This window comes from Salvelinus sp. IW2-2015, linkage group LG14 (assembly GCF_002910315.2).
Source record: "Salvelinus sp. IW2-2015 linkage group LG14, ASM291031v2, whole genome shotgun sequence".
NCBI lineage: Eukaryota > Metazoa > Chordata > Actinopteri > Salmoniformes > Salmonidae > Salvelinus > Salvelinus sp. IW2-2015.
In genome coordinates, this window is record NC_036854.1 from 12,467,574 (window position 1) to 12,490,700 (window position 23,127).

The 23,127-nt window shown below is 43.2% G+C and overlaps 1 protein-coding gene across 1 annotated transcript in view; it reads left to right on the forward strand.

The window, feature by feature from the left end:
- Nucleotides 1-23,127, forward strand: part of man1a1 (mannosidase, alpha, class 1A, member 1) — a 172,471-nt gene that overhangs the window by 126,753 nt on the left and 22,591 nt on the right. Inside the window, exon 5 of the mRNA XM_023999506.2 lies at nt 5,512-5,606. Within this exon, the coding sequence (XP_023855274.1) occupies nt 5,512-5,606 (95 nt within the window). The remainder of the gene's footprint in view (nt 1-5,511; nt 5,607-23,127) is intronic.

Here is a 23,127-nt window from a genome sequence, read left to right on the forward strand (position 1 = left end):
CCCACAGCCCCAAAGCACAGGACCCGTTAGCCTGGCTCCCAGTGACAGGCACATAGCCCTGTTGTACACACACACACACACACACACACACACACACAGCATCACACACACACACTTACCCTCGCCCATTATGTCTCTCTCTCTGTGTGCTCGGTGGCTATGTCCTTATTCCCTAGCTCTAAATGTCTTGGTAGAGGACAAATATAATGGCTCCTATTGCAGAAAGAGGTTGTGTGCAAGTTGAAAGTAGTGAAACCAGACATCTCCCCGTTTTCAGAACTACAACCACTTCTTCCTTCTTTGTCTCCTCTGACCTAAATCGTCCAAATGAGTCTTGCGTTATCCACGTTCAGTGTCAGGAAACCCGCAYAAACCGCCGTTGCTGTTTATAATCCGTATAACACACGTTTGAGTTCTACTTCATAGCAGAGCTTCTCACATCGGTGATAAATCATTATCCAAACTCACTGGAGTGTGTTTGCAATATGATTATCATCATCAATATTTGCTAATGTTATCTGCCGTCCATCTCGCCTGGCCAGGTTGTTTGGTGGTGCAGATCATTTGATTGCTTTGTAAACCTTGTTGACAGTTTGCTTGATGACTCTAGGTGGTGCTGTAGTTAATTTATTCTCCAGCGTCCTGGCATTATTAAAGGCATTAATCACACCAATTGGATGAGACGTAGCTACGCAGGATATCTCCATTTCTGACCTGTGTACAGTATATATGCCAAACCTGGTGGGATGGAATGATTTGTGGGTGTCCCCTACATACATTGCGGGGGCTCCAGATTACTTTCAGAATCTCCTCAGAAACGAGCTATAAATGTCCAATGTAATAACACGGATCCTGGAGGCGACAGACTAACTCAGTGGTGAATGAGCGAGGTAGACAGCCCACGTCTCATTGCAGAGGGGGCAGCGCTGTGGATTTAGTAGAACAGGTTAACAGGTGACCTTGTCCAGAGACTCAAAGGACACGGCGGGAGACATAGTAATTATTTGGTGGCTGACGCACACAGACCTAGCCGTGTTGTTTGAGTACGGCACAAGTCTCAGTGGGCATCCGGTGAATGACGCCGATGGGTGAAAGGCATCAGTAACACAATGAGCTGAAAGCAACCTCGCCACGTGATGTCATGTAGCACCGCCCCGTATTGATACGGCTACCAAATGCCTCTTTTGAAAGTTCGCCAGCATATCCATCAACCTCCACTTTTTGAAAATACCCAATTCAATTACTTTCAAGACACCGGCTCTATTGCTCTATGACACCAATATTTGACAAGTTGCGTTTTTACCCTTTTCATTTGTGTCCCCTCAGAGCAGGCAGCTCATGGTGAGACATTCTCCACTATGGAGTGGCTGGTACCCAGTGGGGCATTCTCTAAAGCTGCTACCCTTTCTCCTTCATTATCTGAAATAAGCCATTTTACTACTTCATAGAGGAGAGAATATCTTTTCACATCAATTGGATTAGCAGGAAGCCGTGTGGCACAGGTCCCTGGATTGGCAGTGCTTCCACAAACAACACATTTCACCGCACCAATCTGTTGCATGTGACAATTATTCATTTTTTATTTTTTTATTTTTTATTTTACCAGATAAGTCAATCGAGAACCATTTGTCATTTACAATAATCACCTGGCCTAGAGGCATAACATTGCAACAGTGAACAGGACAACACAATACCACAAAGAAATTAATAAAACACACACTATACAGAGGAAAGGTACAAATTCACCTAAATATACAACACTAAGAAATATTCACAGTGTGTTAGAGCAGAAAAGGTCAAGGCAACACAGAAGACTTAATAATCAGTAGGTACATTAATCAGATAGCAGCTCAGTTAATGTTTCTGAAGGAGTGTGGTGGGATGAATATGCCAAGTTTAAGGTTCTTTTTGCAGCCTGTTCCAGTCGGTGGAAAACTGGAATGAATGACGGCCAAAGGAAMTGCGAACTTTGGGAATGACCAGTGTGATARATCTACCAGAGCGCAGGTTGCTATTGGTAMTGGAGATGTTGAGTAGTGAGCTGAGATAGATGATGGACTTAATAAATTGGTGCCAGTGAGTCTGGCGTCGTGTATGTAACAAGGGCCAGTTGARCAGGGTGTAAAGGTCACAGTGATGAGTGTTGAAGTGGTAACAAAGTGGATGGCAGTGTGGTAAATGACATCTTGTTTTTTTTCGGGGCAAGACTGTAAATTACATCGCCATAGTTCCGAATTGCCATTTTTACAAGGGTGTACTTGGCAGAGTGGGTGAAGGATGCTTTGTTGCGGTACTGAAGGTGGGTGATGTGGGTATGGAATGAGAGTGAGCACTCCATCCATATACCAATAAAACATAGTCTTGGTTATTTCTTTATTGATGCTGCGTGCAGACGTCTCTGCGCCTTCTGTTCTTCACAGCCGCACACAACCTGCTCTGACGGCTCTATGTCACATTAGAAATATACTGAACAGAAATGTAAACGCAACATGTAAAATGTTGGTCCCATTTTTCACGAGCTGAAATTAAACATCCCAGAAATGTTTCAAACACATTCCGAAAAAAAGTTCTCTCTCAAATGTTGTGCACAAATGTGTTTACGTACCTGTTAGTGAGCATTTCTCCTTTGCCAAGATAATCCATCCACCTGACAGGTGTGACATATCAAGAAGCTGATTAAACAGCATGATCATTACACAGGTGCACCTTGTGCTGGGGYCAATGAATGGCCAATCTAAAATGTGCAGTTTTGTCACATAATAAAATGTCACAATGTCAAGTTTTGATGGATCGTGCAATTGGCATGCTGCCTGCAGGAATYTCCACCAGAGCTGTTGCCAGAGAATTMAATGTTCATTTCTCTACCATAAGCCGCCTCAAGTCATTTTCGAGAATTTGGCAGTGCGTCCAACCGGCCTCACAACCGCAGACCACGTGTAACTATGCCAGCCCAGGACCTCCACATCCGGCTTCTTCACCTTCGAATACCTGAAGAGTATTTCTGTCTTTTAATAATGATTGGCTGGGCCTGGCTCCCAAGTGACAGACTGATTGACTGTGCCATCCCAGGTCCACCCATGGCTGTGCCCCTGCCCAGTCATGTGAAATCTATAGATTAGGGCCTAATTTATGTATTTTAATTGACTGATTTCCTTCTATGAACTGTAACTCAGTAAAATCTTTGAAATTGTTTCATGTTGCTTTTATATTTTTTGTTCAGTGTYGTATATGAACATGTGCTGGTGGAGCATTGATAGAATACACAGATATGATCATGTCTACAGCTTTGTTATCTCTGTTTGTTACAGTAGCTCTTGTGACTAAATMTACCGTTCTTATATGCTGGATTTAGCTGCACCCAGAGCACTTTATCTCAGAGCCGAAGTGTCTGCATGAAATTCTAATTATTGACTGGGGCATCTTCAATCCACACAGTGAGTGCATTCACAGAAACTCTGGGGACTTCATAGGGAACGTATTTATTCTACATTAGTATTCCTATTTCCTACTGTACAGAATCCTCTCAGGACTCGGACGTGTATGTGCCTTTCATATCCTACCTGTCATTGTATATAATTTCATGTAAAGTGCTGGTGACATTTCCCTGTCCCTGATGTAATCTGAACGGGTTGATAGATGTACAGTGCATTTGGAAAGTATTCAGACCCCTTGACTTTTTCCACATTTTGTTTACGTTACAGCCTTATTCAAAAATGTATTAAATAGTTTTTTCCCCCTCATCAGTCTACACACAATACCCTATAATGACAAATCAAAAACAGATTCTGACATTTTTGCACATTTGTTAAAAATAACTATTACATTTACATAAGTATTCAGACCCTTTACTCAGTACTTTGTTGAAGTACCTTTGGCTGCGATTACAGCCTCTAGTCTTCTTGGGTATGACGCTACAAGCTTGTCACACCTGTATTTGGGGAGTTTCTCCCATTRTTCTCTGCAAATCCTCTCAAGCTCTGTCAGGTTGGATGGGGAGCGTCACTGCACCGCTATATTCAGGTCTCTCCAGAGATGTTCAATCGGGTTCAAGTCCTTGCTCTGGCTGGGCCACTCAYGGACATTCAGAGACTTGTCCAAAGCCACTCCTGCGGTCTCTTGGCTGTGTGCTTGTGGTTGTTGTCTTGTTGGAAGGTGGACCTTTGCCCCAGTCTGCGGTCCTGAGTGCCCTGGAGCAGGTTTCATCAAGGATCTCTCTACATTGCTCCGTTCAACTTTCCCTCGATCCTGACTAGTCTCTCAGTCCTTGCCCCTGAAAAACATCCCCACAGCATGATGCTGCCATCACCATGCTTCACCGTAGGGATGGTGCCAGGTTTCCTCCAGACATGACGGTTGACATTCTAGCCAAAGAGTTCAATCTTGGTTTAATCAGACCAGAGAATCTTGTTTCTCATGGTCTGAGAGTCCTTTAGGTGCCTTTTGGCAAATCCAAGCGGGCTGTCATACGCCTTTTACTGAGGGGCTTCCGTCTGGCCACTCTACCATAAAGTCCTGATTTGGTGGAGTGCTGCGGAGATGGTTGTCCTTCTGGAAGGTTCTCCCATCGCCACAGAGGAACTCTGGAGCTCTGTCAGAGTGACCATCGGGTTCTTGGTCACCTTCCTGACCAAGGCCCTTCTCCGATTGCAGAGTTTGGCTGGGAGGCCAGCTCTAGGAAGGGTGTTGGTGGTTACAAACTTCTTCCATTTAAGAATGATGGAGGCCACTGTGTTCTTGGGGACCTTCAATGCCGCAGAATTTTTTTGGTAGCCTTCCCCAGATCTGTTCCTCGACACAATCCTGTCTCGGAGCTCTACGGACAATTCCTTCGACCTCATGGCTTGGTTTTTGCTCTGACATGCCCTGTCAACTGTGGGACCTTCTATAGACACGTGTGCCTTTCCAAATCATGTCCAATCAATTGAATTTAACACAGGTTGAATCCAATCAAGTTGTAGAAACATCACAAAGATGATCAGGATGCACCTGAGCTCAATTTTGAGTCTCATAGCAAAGGGTCTGAATTATTTAATCAATTTTAGAAAAAGGCTGTAACAAAACAATGTGGAGGGATGGTGGGTGGTTGGGAGGGAGGCGGTGGGAGGCAGCACAGCGTTGTGGAGCTAAGTACAGTGCAGGATGGGAAGGAAGGCCTCAGACCTGCCCCGCTCCGCTCTTATCTGATTTGCTTTTATCAGCCTGCTGCAGGATGTAGTCCTAAACACTCTTGCTCTGTCTCCCTCTTCCTGTCGCTCTATCTCTCTCGCTCRCTCTCTCCCCCTCCTCCTCTCTCACAAACCAGGAAACAGCCTCTCCTTTCCTCCTCTCTAACAGGAAGAAGGGCAACGCTGTATGTGAAATAAAATGCCCATYTGACAGGAAGAGCTAACCCTAAACCATTGTCCATGGATCAGTGCCTTGTCACCACCTCTCAGACATCAGACAGGATTGACAGAAAGACGGGGGTAGATTGTTTTGCTGATACATCTCTCTCCTCTGTTTGTTTGGTAGGTGTTCAGGAAGAAGGCCATACAACTGGGAGAGAAGCTGTTGCCTGCATTCAAAACACCCACAGGCATCCCCTGGGCCCTCCTAAACCTGAAGAGGTGAGTCCTGCACTCAAACACCACCATTCTGTCGGTCTCTGTCTGTCTGTTTTATATACACACTGTACAGTCAGCCAACGGCTTCAAATATATCACTCACTATTCCCAATACTGGCGCGTCACTCAAATCAGAAGAGGTCAATACCTTGAACCTGGACCTGTACAGACATATACTGTACACCCACTAGGCAGCTTGAAATAGCTCACTCACTCCTCCCTTGCATCACTCGTCCTTGTACTCTATTCACAGGAGTAAAGACCAAAAGCCTTCAATGATTTCACTCTCTCTCTCCTTTGTTTCCCTCAGTTACGTTAACTACACAGACTATTGCAAATACTTCTCCCTCTCCACAGCTTTGAAGTATTCTCTGCTGTGGGTTGATAGCATTGTGGTTGGCACATAAAAGCAGTTTTGGGAAGTGGGATCTCTGCTTGCTTTATACTGTCCCCCAAACCACAGAAGTGAGGAATGGTGTCAGTATCGATGCTCAAGGCTCTGTTTTGGTAAGCCAGTGTTTTGACTACACACTGTCTGGACCTTGACACACTTCAGCCGATTTTATGATGCTCTTACAAACCAAGCCTGCCTCTAGATTGATATTCTGTCTGCACCTTACTCTGAATGACCTCTGCCCAGCGTCTAGGCTACAGCGTCTATAGCTGCCATGGCTCCCTCCCTGCTCCAGAAAGAAACAGCTTCAGAACAATACAGCCCTGAGTCTGACAAGTCAAGGGTTGGGTCGGCTAACCAATCCAAAGTGACTTTTTTCTTGAGCAGCCCTCCATGGAAGTCTTGTTCCCTTCCTACCCTCCATCCCTTTCCTTGCCCTTATGGTAGCCCCCCTGAGCTGAGGGGTGTCTAGCCGCCCACATCGCTGAGAACAGGGAGAGGGGGGTAAGAGGACAAAAGGGAGGACAGAGGGTACTCTCGAAGGTCAAACCTGTTGGATGATTATTATTGGGTTTGGAAATTGTTTTTTTCCCGCCGCTAACCAACTTGCTGCCCGGTAGGTAAAAGCAGCAGGGGGCCTGAAGGGTGAAGGAAYAGGGGAATAAATGAGGGAGGAGGAGGAAGGAGGGGGGCGTGTAACGCCAGTGGCTTGTCTCAGCCATGAGAATAAACAACCTCTCTGTCCAGTCTGCTTCAGTCTCCTGCAGCCAGTGTAGTGTGCTCTGCCCCATCAGTCCAAGGCCTGAGAGAGTCCTTATTTACACACTCACGCTCAACTCTTCCCTCTCACTGCACAACCCTTGCCACTACCAAGAACAGACAGAGAGATTTTTGTCAGGGTCACATCCACATAGCTTAGCTTTAAAGAAATATCACAAAACCTGAACATGTGGGTGGCTTCGCAGCACTATTACTGTCCCAATGACAGAAATGTCTTTAGCTTGATATGTAATATGTTATCTCTTCTCACATACCTACACACTGTATAATGTTTTTTAATAGCCAGGAGGGAGAAACCTGTCTCACTTCAGTAAAAAGCTCAAGTCAAGCGCCATGTGAATGCATTCTTTTCACATTTTCCCCCAGTGAGACCGCAGCCCAGTTTGTCAGATATTCATTAAAACCCAGGTTGTCATGGAGATGACTGGGTCCGTGTAACAAATTCATTTCTCCCCGCTTATGGCGAATGAAAGGGCTTTCTGCACGCATCGTCACATGGTGGTTGGAGCTACCAGTCTCCTGGAGTTAGAGCCGAGGCCCCAGAGGACCACCGCCCGCCCCCGCCTGGCCCTCACCCCACCACTGGCCCCCAGGGGCCTCAACAGATTGGTGTCAATGATGAATTTACCGCGCCACTGAACCATASTGTAGCTGGCCTAGCTTTTATAGAGCCCACCAGACCTTGACCACAGATGGTATTTCTGATATGGAGATGGTAAGGCATAGGAGTGAATACGCTGGATTTCTTTAGATATGGGGAAAAGAAATAGGCTTCCCTTAGTATGTACGTTAATGTAGAGCCTGCCATATGTATATGATTTCTGTCTAGAGACTATAAGAAGCAGATTAGCATCAGTTGGGAGCACCATCCATTTAATAGTGAGCTGTGTTAAGAGAGCTCTCCCACTCGTTCTCTCTCATTAACGTGATGACTAACAAGACGAACGCTGTGTGCTGTCAAAAGCCTCTTGGCAGGTTTTGTTTGTGACTCATTTTCTTGTTGGAGGTTATGTCTGGCAGGCCCTCTTCCTTGTGTTTTTCATCTGAACATTTTGTTGGTGCTTTTTTCTAAGAAAGCTCTTAAGAGGGGGAAGTGGTCCCCTTCGGGGAATTCTGAATCTAAACTCACTGTTCTCTCCCTGCATATGGAAAGAGATGATTTGATATTGATCAACAACTTTCCTTCTCGTTTAATCTGTGTGTGTGTGTGTGTGTGTGTGTGTGTGTGTGTGTGTGTGTGTGTGTGTTGTGTGGTGTGTGTGGTGTTGTGGTGTGTGTGTGTTTGGGTGTGTGTGTTGCTGTGTGTGTGTTGTGTTGTGTGTTGTGTTGTTGCTTGTGTGTGTGTGTGGTGTTGTTGCTGTGTGTTGTGTGTGTTTGTTGCTGTGTGTGTGTGTGTGTGTTGTTGCTGTGTGTGTGTGTGTGTGTGTTGCTGTGTGTGTGTTGCTGTGTGTGTGTGTGTGTGTGTTGCTGTGTGTATGGTGGATGAGTCTGTGGTGCTCTGTGGCTTTCAAATTGGTAGAGCATGGCGCTTGCAACGCCAGGATAGTGGGTTTGATTCCCGGGACCACCCCTACCATTAATGTATAGAGGGGTTGGTTGATTAGCAACAGAACTGACGTGTGTGCAACTATGCATAAAACAAACAGGGTTGGCTTAGATTGTTGACATAGTCTTCAATGTTTACTGAAAACATAAATACATTGTTAGAATGAGCAGGTGTTGTCTCTTAAATACAGTACATCGTTACAGTTGTTGGTTAGCCAGCTAGCAAATTTTAGCTACGTTAGTATTGACATGAAATCAGTCAAAACACCTCAAAACAAGACATGGTATCAAGAACAAGATGAAACGAGTCACTTACGATTCCCCACATGGCAGCTTCTTGTCATTGGCGGTAGCCATCTGGCCATCCAGAATCATAACAACTCACATTCTTCTGCCCTATTTCAGCGTGCGCATTGTTTTCGTGACATTGTCGGCTAACCCATCTTTGCTTGGGATAAAAGCGTCTGCTAAATGGCATGAAGACTGATGCTTTTTTCCCCCCAGATGGTTCTTCATCTTCCCCTCTTACAAAAGTACAAGGACTCGTAACTAGGCTACTGCCATGAGCTGTTAAATACATATATTTGACCCGTGAATTGTCGACAGCAACAGCGTAACCCAATTCAAAGATGACAGCCACTTTACCTGTAATGAAAGGAGGAAAGTTTGGGCTATTTTGGCATCTGCACTTTGTCCTACTTTAAATTGAGGGACGCACTCTCATCCGCTTACATCAGATATGTTAGAACCAGTAACCCAATTTCAGACAGCTACAGGAAGTTTTCCTCTACTCTCCTCAGAGAACAGTTAAGGTTAAGCCAAGTGACTTTGAATGTTTTAGAAGACCATTCCCAAGATTTGTAACACTAAGTGTTCATACTTTACATCCTAGTTTACATCCTTTTGTACTTTGCGGAGGCGGGAGTAACTTGAAAACCAAGAACCATACTAGCAGTCATAATGTTGCAGTCGTAGCAGATCATTTGTGCTCAGCAGTTATGTAGGCCTTAGTCTGTTTTGTAGAAAATATGTTGCAAAACCGAGTATCTGTAGAGGGATGTTCCAACACCTGTAAGCCTATTGACCTGAGACCAACCCTACTGGCCTCCAGCCCTTTCTAAAGAGGATGACGTCTATATATAGACCCGCTCTACATCATCAGTCCTCACATAAGAGAGAGAACTTCACCTCCCATAACAGTCATTAACTGATAGAGGCTACAGGAGTAGATAGCATGCCCTGGCTACGCAGAGCAGCTGCCACTTTAGCGCTGCCACTCTGTTAGTGGTTTAATGAGGAGGTGGGTCGGATACAGAGGCTTTTAAAGGCTACTACTTCCAAGCCATTCACATCTAGCAAATGAAGGAAGGATGGTAGGAACCAGGGCTGATTTGGAGAGCAAGAAATCTATTGATTTGTGATACAACACAGGATGGGAGGAGATTGACACTAGTTCCTACTTCACAGTAGGGTCGTTTAAAAATATCTATTTTTCAGAAATGCCTTCTTGAACATATTCACTMTAATGTGCCTTAATTACAAGCTTGTATGGTATGCGTAAATATGAATAGAGCATTTCAATTTTGAACCTAGTTTAGCCAAAGAGAAAGCACTGAGCTATATAGGGAGAAAGACAGGGTCCTTCCTGGCTATCCATGATTGGCTGAGATAATGGAGGGGTCGACAATGCTGACGTTTGGCCATGCGTTTACGTGTCAATTCTTAAAGAGATGGGTGAGGGTGTGAACGATGCCGAATGGGCGTAAACAAAGAAGCGCTCTCTAGCATGTGTGGAAATCTCATCAAAATGTTCAAGGGCATTTTCTCCTACTTGTCTGCTAAGTGGGATAACACTTTTATCAAGTTTATCAGCAGCATAACTTTCCCAGAAAAGCAAATCACTTACATTTTACATAAGCCCCCATAGCGATATCTGGTTACATTTTACTCGGACCACGGTGTTACAACCTTGAGCCATATTGATCCAGAACTGATCCATGGAAGTATGGTGAAAGCATGCCCCATCCCTTTCTCTCGCTCTCTCTCTCCAGGTCTGTAGACCCTTACCTCTATCCTTCTTTTCCCTCTTCTTCTCATCCTCCTTTCTGTGGATGTCCAGATGAATATAGCTATGCATATCACTGTGAGTATGGACTGGGTCGAAGCTTGGCTCTCATGGGTCATTAAATGAGGCCATTTATTGTTGGTATATGACCAAGTCATCCTAGTGTGCATGGCTATCGTGGTGAGAGAAGTCCTCATAAATTAAGGTCACAMATGGAGGAATCAGGATGACCAGGTCCTCCAATGACCACAGAGTTAGAAAGTCCCTGGCACACAGGCTTGCCACCTCATTAGCTGCTAATTGATTGTGACCCTGGAACAACAATCTGATTAGCTTAATCTCTTCTGTTCTCTGCTTGTTTGTATCCCTTACATTTCCTCCACTGCGGAAGGATGAAAAGAATTTGTTAAAACAAAAAAAAAGCATTTTCATCTTGGGGTTTACATTAAAAGAAAAGAATCGCACCGCTAGAATAATCAAACAATACAACACCAGAAGGATTAGATCATTTAATTAGCCGTTTGAAACATAACAGAGGTGTTTTTACTTCTGTGAAACACTGCAAAAACCTTTAATCAAAGAGGCAATGGTAAAATAGTTGTGCTAGCTACATGACTAGATTCCTTTGTGAACTCAAACACTCTCTTAAATTCTCCCCTCGAAACGATTTTCTCCTGAAGGTCAAATGGAACATACATTACTTTCATGAGACATGATACAGTTTCAAAACCATTGTACGGTTCTGAGTTTGTGAGTGGTAAGGAAGATAGAGAACAAACAACAAATGCTTGAATCCTAATCAATTGTTTATTTACATCGCCATGGAAGAGGTCGCGCTCAGACAAACACCTTGCCAAACGTAAGTTGTACATCACCTCATATACAGTCAACTTGCACAACATGTACATTCTTATTGGTCAGTACAGAAACGTCAGGTCAGTTACATATTCACTTTGTGACTTGGTCAACATAACTTCTAGATAATAATGAAGGTCATGTATGCATTGAGACATCTTATCTTCTTCATTTTCCATGAGCAGTGCAAAGAGGCTCATACCTTTCCAAGAACAGTCAACTAGCTCAATCAAGAACATACTACTATTTGATGTGTCCYAACAGATATTGGAGGGAGAAACATGTTTTAGCCATGTAACATAAATACACGTATAGTAAAACAGTTCCCATCACCATTGAAGCTGTGGAATTGAAACACTGTACTCTGTGAGCCTGCTAATGTTTCGGGAAGATGAGGGAGACTAGTGGAGCGGAGGACATTTCCACTCTCCTTGAGGAGTTGACAGTGATGCGATTACAGCTGGTGTCTGCAGTAGGGTTGCAAAGGCAGGATATATTACTGGAAACGTTTATCAGTAAACAACCAGAATTGTTCTATCACAAGACATCTAGTGGTCCTTTTGGGTACTTTAGACTATCACATATGTCTGGAATTGTCTCTGGGCCTCTGTGTGACCTTATCACATATGAAATAATTCAATAAGAAGTATAAGAAATAAAATGGCAAAGCTGTAAAACATTATCCTAAATATAAATCATCAACTTAGTGAATAACCATGGGTGTGTAARATGAGGATTCCGGCATTAAATATCCTTTATATATTTTTTACACACTTTTCAGTGTTTCCACCAGRGGCCGCCGCTGCTAAATCGTATCTGCCACTCCCAAAAATATGGTGTCATTTTTTGTTTTATTTGTTTGTTTAATTTTTTAGCAATCCTTTTTGGGATGGTAAAACATTGTAAACTTCAAACCACTGAAACCAGATATAAAATATGTAGAAAATATAATGGTAATATATTTTAAAATAAGATATTCTTTGAGAACTAACAACCACCAGAATAAACACTAGACAGAAGCTAAACAAATATATATTTTTAATACCATGGCATGTGGCCCACATGGATTTAGTTATAATGTTTGAGTCACTCAGATAGCATAAGAACATGCCGTAAGCCATGGCAAAAGGTCTAGAATTGCAAGAAACTAGCTTTAAAACCTAACATTTTCTCTCCGTCCCATTGCAAAATGTTTAGAAGAGCAGAACATTCGCTTTAAAGTAAGTGCCCAGTGAAAATCTCACTTAATAGTTAATATTCTGGTAACTCATACCCAAATAATGATGTTGATTTGTCCAATACTTGTATTTGTGTCGAAAGCTTAAATCGGAGAAACAAAAGCCACCGCAAACTTTAAAATATGCTTGCTATTTCCTCATGGAGTATGATGTAATACTCCTCAAGATGATGAGCTGACCAATCAGTGGTCTACTTGCATGAACATGTTTAATGCCCGGTATACGCCCACACCATTCTGTTGTTGGGGTACGCTCAGACCCGAGCCTAAAATGAACACCCGCCACAGACGGGTAGATTTTAGCATTGGCGGGTAAGATGTCTATTTCACCGGCGGGTGGTCAGGGCTCCACAGTGCGAGCATTTCACTCGCATTTGTTAATAAAAATGTCAAATAAATGCTGCAGTAGCTGTTTTTAAACTATTTCTGACGTTTTTGTTTCATATCTGGTCAATTAATAACACAAGGTCAAAGAACTATGAATCTTATAACCTATCCCACCTTGCAAAGCAGCACTGCCTGGCTGGGGGCMGTGCGCACATGAAGTGCTGAGTGAAAGATTAATTTTTAGAAGTGCTGCGCACAGGCATAAAAGTTGGTCCAATTTACTTGAAACGAAAGTCTACTGCAGTGAGACTTTGTCCTTGTTTCTTTGTGTTTGCATTGTTTTGTTCCCAAGCTAGTTTGTTTTTCAATGTTTTAGTTTCAATTGCAAGGGAAGACTCTTTCACAATCTCACAGGCACAAGCATGACTCAGTCATGTTATTATGGTAACCTCACGTCCTTAAAGGGGGGCAGGTGAACATTTTTGTATGTGATATTTTGTTTGAGACTCGGGTCACAAAAAATGTAATGAAATGAAGCAATATACTACATTACTTCTTACTAGTAATACATGTATTGTTTTAGAAACATTACAAAGCATCCTCGTCCGTTTTTGTCAGGTTATTTTTTTGTGTGTAGTTTTGGTYAAAATGTATTGTTTTGCCTGATAAAAKATATGAGTGGCTGGTAGATTTTTGGACTGTTGGAAAAGCATTCCAAGTGAAGCTAGTTGAGAGAATGCCAAAAGTGTGCAAAGCTGTCATCAAGGCAAAGGCTGGCTACTTTAAAGAATCTCAAATATTAAATATATTTTGGATTTGTTACACTTTTTTGGTTACTACATGATTCCATATGTGTTATTTCATAGTTTTATTCTACAATGTAGAAAATATTACAAATAAAGAAAAACCCTGGAATGAGTAGGTGTCAACTTTTGACTGGTGCTATATATAGAAATCATAGACAAATATCTTAAATTAATATGTAACCATTTAAACAACTGGATTAGCACAAGAAGCAAAAACATTTTACTTACTGATCTAGAAGTACCTTCTCCTTCCAATTTTTATTGCGTGCAGGACTCATCGTGTCGCTCTGCCGGTCAATTTCTGCAACTGTAAATTGGACACTGCCGTTTAGATTAACAATCATTTAAGCTTTCTGACCATATAAGACACAGGCATTTTACTGTTGTTTTATTTCTTTACCTACTTATTGTTCACCTAATACCTTTTTTGCACTATTGGTTAGAGCCTGTAAGTAAGCATCTCACTGTAAGGTCTACACCTGTTGTATTTGGCGCACGTGACAAATAAACTTAGATTTTWTCTGACGTCAATGTCCCGGAAAGTTGGCTTTTGTTTACAACGCKATTCTAGTCAAATAGCGCATATTGAGCAGCAACTGGGGCGGCAGGGTAGCCTAGTGGTTAGAGCGTTGGGCTAGTAACCGAAAGGTTGCAAATTCGAATCCACGAGCTGACAAGGTAAAAATCTGTCGTTCTGCCCCTGAACAAGGCAGTTAACCCACTGTTCTTAGGCCGTCATTGAAAATAAGAATTTGTTCTTAACTGACTTGCCTAGTTAAATAAAGGTAAAAAAATTCAAAACTGTCCCGATTTTGGGACACTGATCCAGTAAAGTTAACATACTTAATTACCCATTTTTGAAAGGAAAACAATTTCACTCATATTGTAAGAAATTATAGGTAATATTTCATAGAAATCTGGCAACACTGGGCAGTTACATTAAAACAGCAAAAAGGTGTCTCTGCGGCCCAGAGGGCCTCAAATTTTGGTCAGAGACCGCGCCATTGGCCACGCTCAAGATTTAAGCATTGACATGGACTCAGAACATCCAATTTCATTGTTTCTCTATTAAATGTTTTAATTTTAAGTGTGAAAAACCAAAACAATCTAAAATGAGGAAAAATATAACTGTGAAAACATAATTTGGGAAAATATAAAACATAATTCTGGCAGAAAATCACCGGCTTTATATGGCCCCCCTTAGTTGTTTATTAACCATTATTTTACCAGARATATTGACAGATAACGGTGCACTTCTCTTGTACACCAAGGACCCAGGGAAGAGTTGCTGGGGAAAGGAGAAGAGAAGAATATTTGAAAGCTAGAAAAAAATMTGTAGCTTGCTAGAAAAGGCTGGAGACCCCTGCTATATATATATWTTTTTTTAAAGTTATTCAAAGATAAATGACCAACATTACGATAGATTTCTGCAACCCCAGTCAGCAGGTGTACCAGACAGACAGCCTGTCAGTTTGTCTGGAGAGGATCAGAGGAGGCGTTTCAATGCAACGGAGACAGCAGCACCTCACAGTAGCCCCCTGACCCTCAGCAGCTCTCCAATAGACTCTAAGCTTCGTCCCTGACTCCAAACCCCTTTGGACTGTCGATTTACTAACCTCACATAAAATTGTGTCATAGTGTGACTTAGAGTTTCCCTAATATCAACAGTCAATGAAGTGAGACCCAAGTTCAAAAAAGTTATACGGACTTCCTTTCAGGTGATAAAATCTCCAGTCTAAAGTTCTACAGAGGAAGATGTCTCTCATGAATAAACATGTAACTTCATATTTTTTCATTATTAATGCTAGCGCTCAGGTGGGACTGACGTGTGCGCTCTTCTTTAGCGTCTTTGTATTGCTTCACACACTACCTGGCACACCACGCCACACAGGCATCCTTTGAAGGAGGAGAACTAAGATAACACTTACTCCAATCACTCTTCCTGCTTTCTTCCCTTCTTTCTCTTTCCCTCCTCTCTTCCTCCCGGATCGCCAGAGAGTGTGCTGGCCGATGAACCCTGCCACTAAAGCAGTGCCTCTCCTCTCAGTCCGACACTATGAAATATTTTCTCTGAATCCATTTCCTTGGGATTATCTCCTCTCCGCACCCTCTCCCATCTCCTTTTAATAGTACCATAAGCAAGATAAAGGATTCCCAAATCAAATGTTCCCTGCCGCCGAAGCCTGACATCAGTTTAACTTGACTTAACCTGCCTAAATTCAATTAAATGGGAAATTGTTATAGGGGGGGGGTGTTTGGTCAGGGACACAGCTGTGTGTGTGTGTGTGTGTTGTGTGTGTGTGTGTGTGTGTGTGTGTGTGTGGTGTGTGTGTGTGTGTGTCAGGTGTGTCGGGATGTGTCACTAAATGGTGTCGGTGTGTGTGTGTGTCGGTGTCCATCATTCCCACACATGGCACAGTGTCATTGATGTTATTTTCATGTTTTTTATCTGGCCAGAGCCAAACTAGGCCTATATTTTATTCAAGATAAGCTTTCTCAAGATAGCATGTTCCTAGTCCAACATGACTTGTTTTCAGGGATGCTTCGGAGGGATGTTCGTTGTAAATGTGCCCTTCCAGAGATGGAGACAAGAAGAACAATTTGAAAGAGTGCCAGGGGCACAATACCAATAAAATCAAAGCAATATGATACAAAAGTGTAGTAATTATTTATTTGATTTACCAATTATAGTTTGGTGACATTAAGACAAGCACTAAAACTCCAGTGACTAATCTCCACATTGCGTCGTGAGAAACCTCACTAGCGTCCTTGCCGTGCCATGAAAATGAATTATACTGAACAAAATATGAATGCAGCATGTAAAGTGTTGGTCCCATGWTTTATGAGCTGAAATAAAAGATTGGAGACATTTGTCATAGGCAAAAAAAACGTATTTCTCTCCAAATTTGGGCACAAATTAGTTTACATCCCTTTTAGTGAGCATTTCTCTTTTGTCAAGATAATCCATCCACCTGACAGGTGTGACATATCAAGAAGCTGATTAAACAGCATGATCGTTACACAGGTGCACCTTGTGCTGAGGACAATAAAAGGCCACTCTAAACTGTACAGTTTTGTCACACAACACAATGCCACAGATGACTCAAGTTGTGGGAATGGCAATTGGCATACTGACTGCAGGAATGTCCACTAGAGCTATTGCCAGAGAATTTAATGTTAATTTCTCAGACCACGTGTAACCACACCAGCCCAGGACCTCCACATCTGGTTTCTTCAACTGCGGAATCGTCAGAGATCAGCCACCTGGACAGCTGATGAACTGAGGAGTATTTTTGTCTGTAATAAAGCCCTTTTACGGGGAAAAACTGGGCCTGGCTCCCCAGTGGGTGGGCCTATGCTCTCCCAGGCCCACCTATGTGAAATCAATAGATTAGGGCCTGATTTTAATTTATTTAAATTGACTGATTTCCTTATGAACTTTTCTCAGTATATTTTTTTCTTTCCCCGAGTTAGGAATATAGAGTCAAATATAATCGAAGGTCGCTGCTGTGAGTAATCTTATTTTATCCGTTCAAGCCAGTGGGGTGGTGAAAACCAGCACAGCAGGGGTAATAGTCTATCACCCCCTCGGCCCAATCCGTATGAAGTAAATAGCTGCATTGCTCTTTTTGAATATTGACTGTACCTTTGTGTAATGTAAGCAAGCACTAGCATACAGAACGGGTTGATTTGTTTTTCTCCAAAGGTTAACCATAATTGTATATCTGGCTTTAAATTGCAGTTGACTAATTTCATGTGGTCACAATAGCCTCGTGGGTAATATCTCTGTCTTTGGAGCCTACCTAAGTGTCCAATACACTGAGTATACAATACATTAGGAACACCTGCTCTTTACATAACATAGACTGACCAGGTGAATCCAGGTGAAAGCTATAATCGCTTATTGATATCACTTGTTAAATCCACTTTAATCAGTGTAGATGAAGGGGAGGAGACAGGTTAAAGAAGGATTTTTAAGCCTTGAGACAATTGACACATGGATTGTCTGTGTGCCATTCAGAGGGTGAATGGGCAAGACAAAATATTTACAGTACATTCGGAAAGTATTCAGACCCCTTGACTTTTTCCACATTTTGTTATGTTACAGCCTTATTCTACAATTGATTAAATCGTTTTTTCCCTACGCACAAAATACATACGTTTCAGATCCGTTACTCAGTACTTTGTTGAAGCACCTTTGGAACCGATTACAGTCTCGAGTCTTCTTGGGTATGACGCTACAAACTTGGCACAGCTGTATTTGGGGAGTTTCTCCCATTCTTCTCTGCAGATCTCCTCAAGCTCTATCAGGTTGGATGGGGAGTTTCGCTGCACAGCTTTTTTCAGGTCTCTCCAGAGATGTTCGATCGGGTTCAAGTCCGTCTCTGGCTGGGCCACTCAAGGACATTCAGAGACTTGTCCCGAAGCCACTCCTGCGTTGTCTTGGCTGTTGTCCTGTTGGAAGGGGAACGTTCACACCAGTCTGAGGTCCTGTGCGCTCTGGAGCAGGTTTTCATGAAGGATCTCTCTGTACTTTGCTCTGTTCATCTTTTCCTCGATCCTGACTAGTCTCCCAGGCCCTGCCGCTGAAAATCATCCCAACAGCATGATGATGCCAGGTTTCCTCCAGACGTGACGCTTGGCATTCAGGCCAAAGAGTTCAGTCTTGGTTTCCTCAGACCAGAGAATCTTATTTCTCAGGGTCTYAGAGCCTTTAGGTGCCTTTTGGCAAACTCCAAGCTGGCTGTCATGTTCCTTTTACTGAGGAGAGGCTTCTGTCTGGCCACTACCATAAAGGCCTGATTGGTGAGGTGCTGCAGAGATGGTTATCCTTCTGGAAGGTTCCACAGAGGAACTCTAGAGCTCTGTCAGAGTGACTKTTGGGTTCTTGGTCACCTCCCTGACCAAGGTCCTTCTCCCCCGATTGCTCAGTTTGGCTGGGCGGCCAGCTGTAGGAAGGGTATTGGTGGTTCCTGACTAATTTGTTTTAAGAATGATGGAGGCCACTGTGTTCTTGGGGACCTTCAATGCTGCAGAAATGTTTRGGTACCCTTCCTCAGATCTGTGCCTCGACACAATCCTGTCTTAGTGCTCTACGGACAATTCCTTCGACCTCATGGCTTGGGCTTTGCTCTGACAAGCACTGTCAACTGTGGGACCTTATATAGACAGGTTTGTGCCTTTCCAAATCATGTTCAATCAATTGAATTTACCGCAGGTCGACTCCAATCAAGTTGTAGAAACATCTCAAGGATGTTCAATGGAAACAGGATGCACCTGAGCTCAATTTCAAGTCTCATAGCAAAGGGTCTGAATACTTATGTAAAGAAGTTATTTCTGTTGTTTTTTTAAATATACATTTGCAAACATTCTGAACCTGTTTGTTTTGTCATTATATGTTGTGTGTAGATTTAGGAAACATTTTTATTTAATACATTTTAGAATAAGGCTAACAAAATTTGGAAAAAGTCAAGGGGTCTGAATACTTTCTGAATTCAGTGTAAGTGCCTTTGAAAGGGGCATGGTAGTGGGTGCCAGGCGCACCAATTTGTGTRAAGGACTGCAACGCTGCTGGGTTTTTCACACTCAACAGTTTCCCGTAGGGAAGCATTGGAGTCATCATGAGCCAGCATCCCTGTGGAATGCTTTCGACACCTTGTAAAGTCCATACCGTGATGAATTGAGGCTGTTCTGAAGGTGAAAGCGGGGTGCAACTCAATATTAGGACGGTGTTCCTAATGTTTGGTGTACTCAGTGTATACTGCAGGAGTATAGCAACGTGGTCTGGTGTTGTTCACGTCATTTGAAATTCAACTAGTTGAATATGGCTGATTTAACATGTCCAAGAAAAAAACTTTATTTTTTATATTTTTTTGGCCGAAGTAAACATTTGCACCATATCCCTTTTCAAAAGACAGCCCCCCCAAAAAACTATCTCATCACTAGTCCCATTTACCCCACCAAGCCCATAGCAACAGTGCTGTCAGCAGCATCACCGCTTACACCTGGCAGATGGCTTATTTATTTCACCAAATGACAGGTACAGGTACAGAGAAGTTGTCAATCAAAGTGTAGTATTGCGTCACACCATGGTCTGAAAGCAAGGATCAGTAGTTGTGAGTGGAGCGAAACTAAGCCATGAATAGTTTTAACATATGGAAGGCTTCTGGAATTAATGTGAGATGTTGATTTCTGTTTAACTATACTGAACAAAAATATCAATTCAAAGTGTTGGTCCCATGTTTCATGAGCTGAAATAAAAAATCCCATACATTTTCCAAAAGCACAAAAAGTTTATTTCTCTCAAATTTTGTCCACAAATTTGTTTACATCCCGGTTAGTGAGCATTTCTCCTTTGCCAAGATAATCCATCCACCTGACAGGTGTGGCATATGAAGAAGCTGATCAAACAGCATGATCATTACAGAGGTGCACCTTGTGCTCGGGGCAAAAGGCCACTCTAAAATGTGCCGCAGACCACGTGTAACCACGGAAGCCCAGGATCTCCACATCCAGCTTTTTCACCTGCGGGATGGTCTGAGACCAGCCACCCAGACAGCTGATGAAACTGTGGGTTTGCAAAACCGAAGAATTTCTGCACAGACTGTCTGAAACCGTCTCAGGGAAGCTCATCTGCGTGCTCATCGTCCTCACCGGGGTCTTGACCTGACAGCAGTTCGGTGTCATAACTGACTTTAGTGGGCAAATGCTCACCTTTTGATGGCTACTGGCACGCTGGAGAAGTGTGCTCTTTACGGATTAATCCCAGTTTCAACTGTACCTGGAAGACGGCGTCTAAGGCGTTGTGTGGGTGAGCGGTTTGCTGATGTCAACGTTGTAAACAGAGTGCCTCATGGTATGGGCAAACATAAGCTAAGGACAACAAAAACAATTGCATTTTATCGATGGCAATTTGAATGCACAGAGTACGTGACGAGATCCTGAGGCCCATTGTTGTGCCATTCATCCGTATTTCATATTGCACGGCCCCATGTCGCAAGGATCTGTACAGAATTCCTGGAAGCTGAAAATGTCCCAGTTCTTCCATGGCCTGCATACTCACRAGACGTCACCCATTGAGCATGTTTGGGATACCCCGAATCGATGTGTACGACAACATGTTCCATTTCCCACCAATATCCAGCAACTTCGCACAGCCATTGAAGAGTGGGGAAACATTCCACAGGCCACAATCAACAGGCTGATCAACTCTATGCGCAGGAGATTTGCATGAGGCAAATGGTGGTCACACCAGATACTGACTGGTTTTCTGATCCACGCCCCTACCTTTTTTTTTAAAGGTATCTGTGACCAACAGATGCATATCTGTATTCCCAGTCATGTGAAGTTCATAGATTAAGGCCTAATGAATTTATTGACTGTTTGACTGATTTCCTTATTTGAACTTAGAAATGTTTGCATGTTGCGTTTATATTTTTGTTCAGTGTATATAAAAAATGAATTGTCTGCCTGCCGTTTATGTAATTCCCTGTAAACAGTTTGATCATAGGGCCCTGGTGTAGATTTGCTCTCCTCAGTTGGTGGTGATTCAGTAAGACAGATTCTATATTTGGTACCTTAGAGTAGACGTCATGTCGTTAGCCGCACTGCGCCGCTTTTCAATAGTGTTTTTTCTGGGGACAGAGAGCGGGTCCAGCAAGGCCAGACTCCAGGCCTGGTGTATTAGTTCTCATAATTATAAATTAGTCTCCCTCCTCAGGGAATAATAGCTCCATTTTTATGTATCTTTTAGAATTCCCCTTTCTCTCTTATAAAATGGCAAGCAGGAAATTACTCTCCGATCAAATTGAACTTTTAGTTAAAGCGGATGTCATCACACGAAGTTAAAGCCAACTCTCTTTTCCCCGCCGTCTTGGTATGAAATATGGCAGCTTTAGCAGATTTACTCGTTGCGGTTCACTCTCAGGCTGTGCAATCCATCCCGAGAGTCTGGGGAAAGTGGTTTGATTAATAAGCCTAGATTCCGAGTGGCCCAATTAAGAGAAGCCATTGAGTTTTTTCACACAGTGACACACAGGAGCACCGCTTCATCTAGTATTGGCCGTCCCTCAAATATGAATTACAGCTGCCGTTTATAGCTCTGGCCTGATGGAACCAGGATAGCCTGAAGTTGATAGTTGATGGTAAGAGGATTGGTGCCACTGCGCCAAAGGGAGAGGTTCAGACATTACGTCAGACTCTGATGTATGTGAGCTATTATACGTTACCTGTAATTGGATTGGCAGACAAGGTTGTTTTGGAAAAAGAGCCACTGGAGTAGCTGTCTAGTCCTGACAGACCCTCTTCCCTCTGTGCTGTAGCTCTCCAGCAGCCAGGCGCTCTCCCAGGACACTACTCCAGGGCAATACCAGACGAGCTCCTGGAGCTAGTCTCCTACAATGATCCCCACATACCCCACCCAGCCTCCTCAGCCCCGCAGGATATAGAAGACTGGCGTGATTTAAGGAATTTAATTAAGCCCTTAACTGCGGATCTATAGCTCCCATTTCGCCCGGAGCGAGTAAGAGATATGGAGGAGAGATCAGGTTTGGAACTAAGAGCTAACAACAGGAAGCAGTAAGCCAAAGCTTCAGTATTCTTTCTGTGTGCACGCTGCCCACGTACAAAGGCATTGGCACCTGACTGGAGTAAAGTGGAGTGTATCACAGAGCCACTGTTAGTTCATTGTCCAGAAGGCTGTTTGTGTTCTCACAAGGTCCTGTCAGCCACTACGTTATGTACACAGAGCTGCACATTTGTTAGTGCCAGCCTGCGTCTCTCTTTCCCGTAAAAGGAATGGGTAAAAACCACTGAGCTGGACCTAGTGCCCACAGATTCCAGACCTGAGGCAATAGTTAAACAGAGAGGAAGGAGAGGAATATGGATAGTTTAGTTGGAGAGAGAGAAAGAGAGAGAGGTAGTAGAGTTCCCTCCCTGTAATGTAAATGTAGCATTTGAACCCCACTCATCCTCGACCCTGTACCTTTAGGCTTAGCCGTGTGCCTGTTTTGGGCTCCCCTATGCTCCCTGTTGTTATTCTTCCTCGGGATTTAGATCTCATCCAAGGGCTTAGGAAGGGATTTGACACATAGACCACAGGAGGGAGGGAGGCCAACAGAGAGAGAGGCCAACAGAGAGAGGGAGTTGGCGGGGATCCATTTCAGGCGCTCAGAGTGCAGTCCAGACGAGTGGTCAGGTTAAATGCAGCTCTTAAGGCATCCACATGCTTCCCAGCCAACGCAGTTCCGAAGAGTTAGTGCATATGTTATGACATTTTGACGTTTTTGTTCGTTTTGGACATCCGTAAGGGTTTTTTCTGCAGTTCAGGAGCACTTTCGGAACTGAATTTCGGAACCAAATTTTTATGCCCCATCATTGGTCAGTAGTAGGGATTCTTCAATAAAGTACAGTGCATTCGGAAAGTATTCACACCCCTTCACTTTTTCCACATTTTGTTACGTTACAGCCTTATTCTAAAATTGATTAAATAAATGTTTTTCCTCTGCAATCTACAC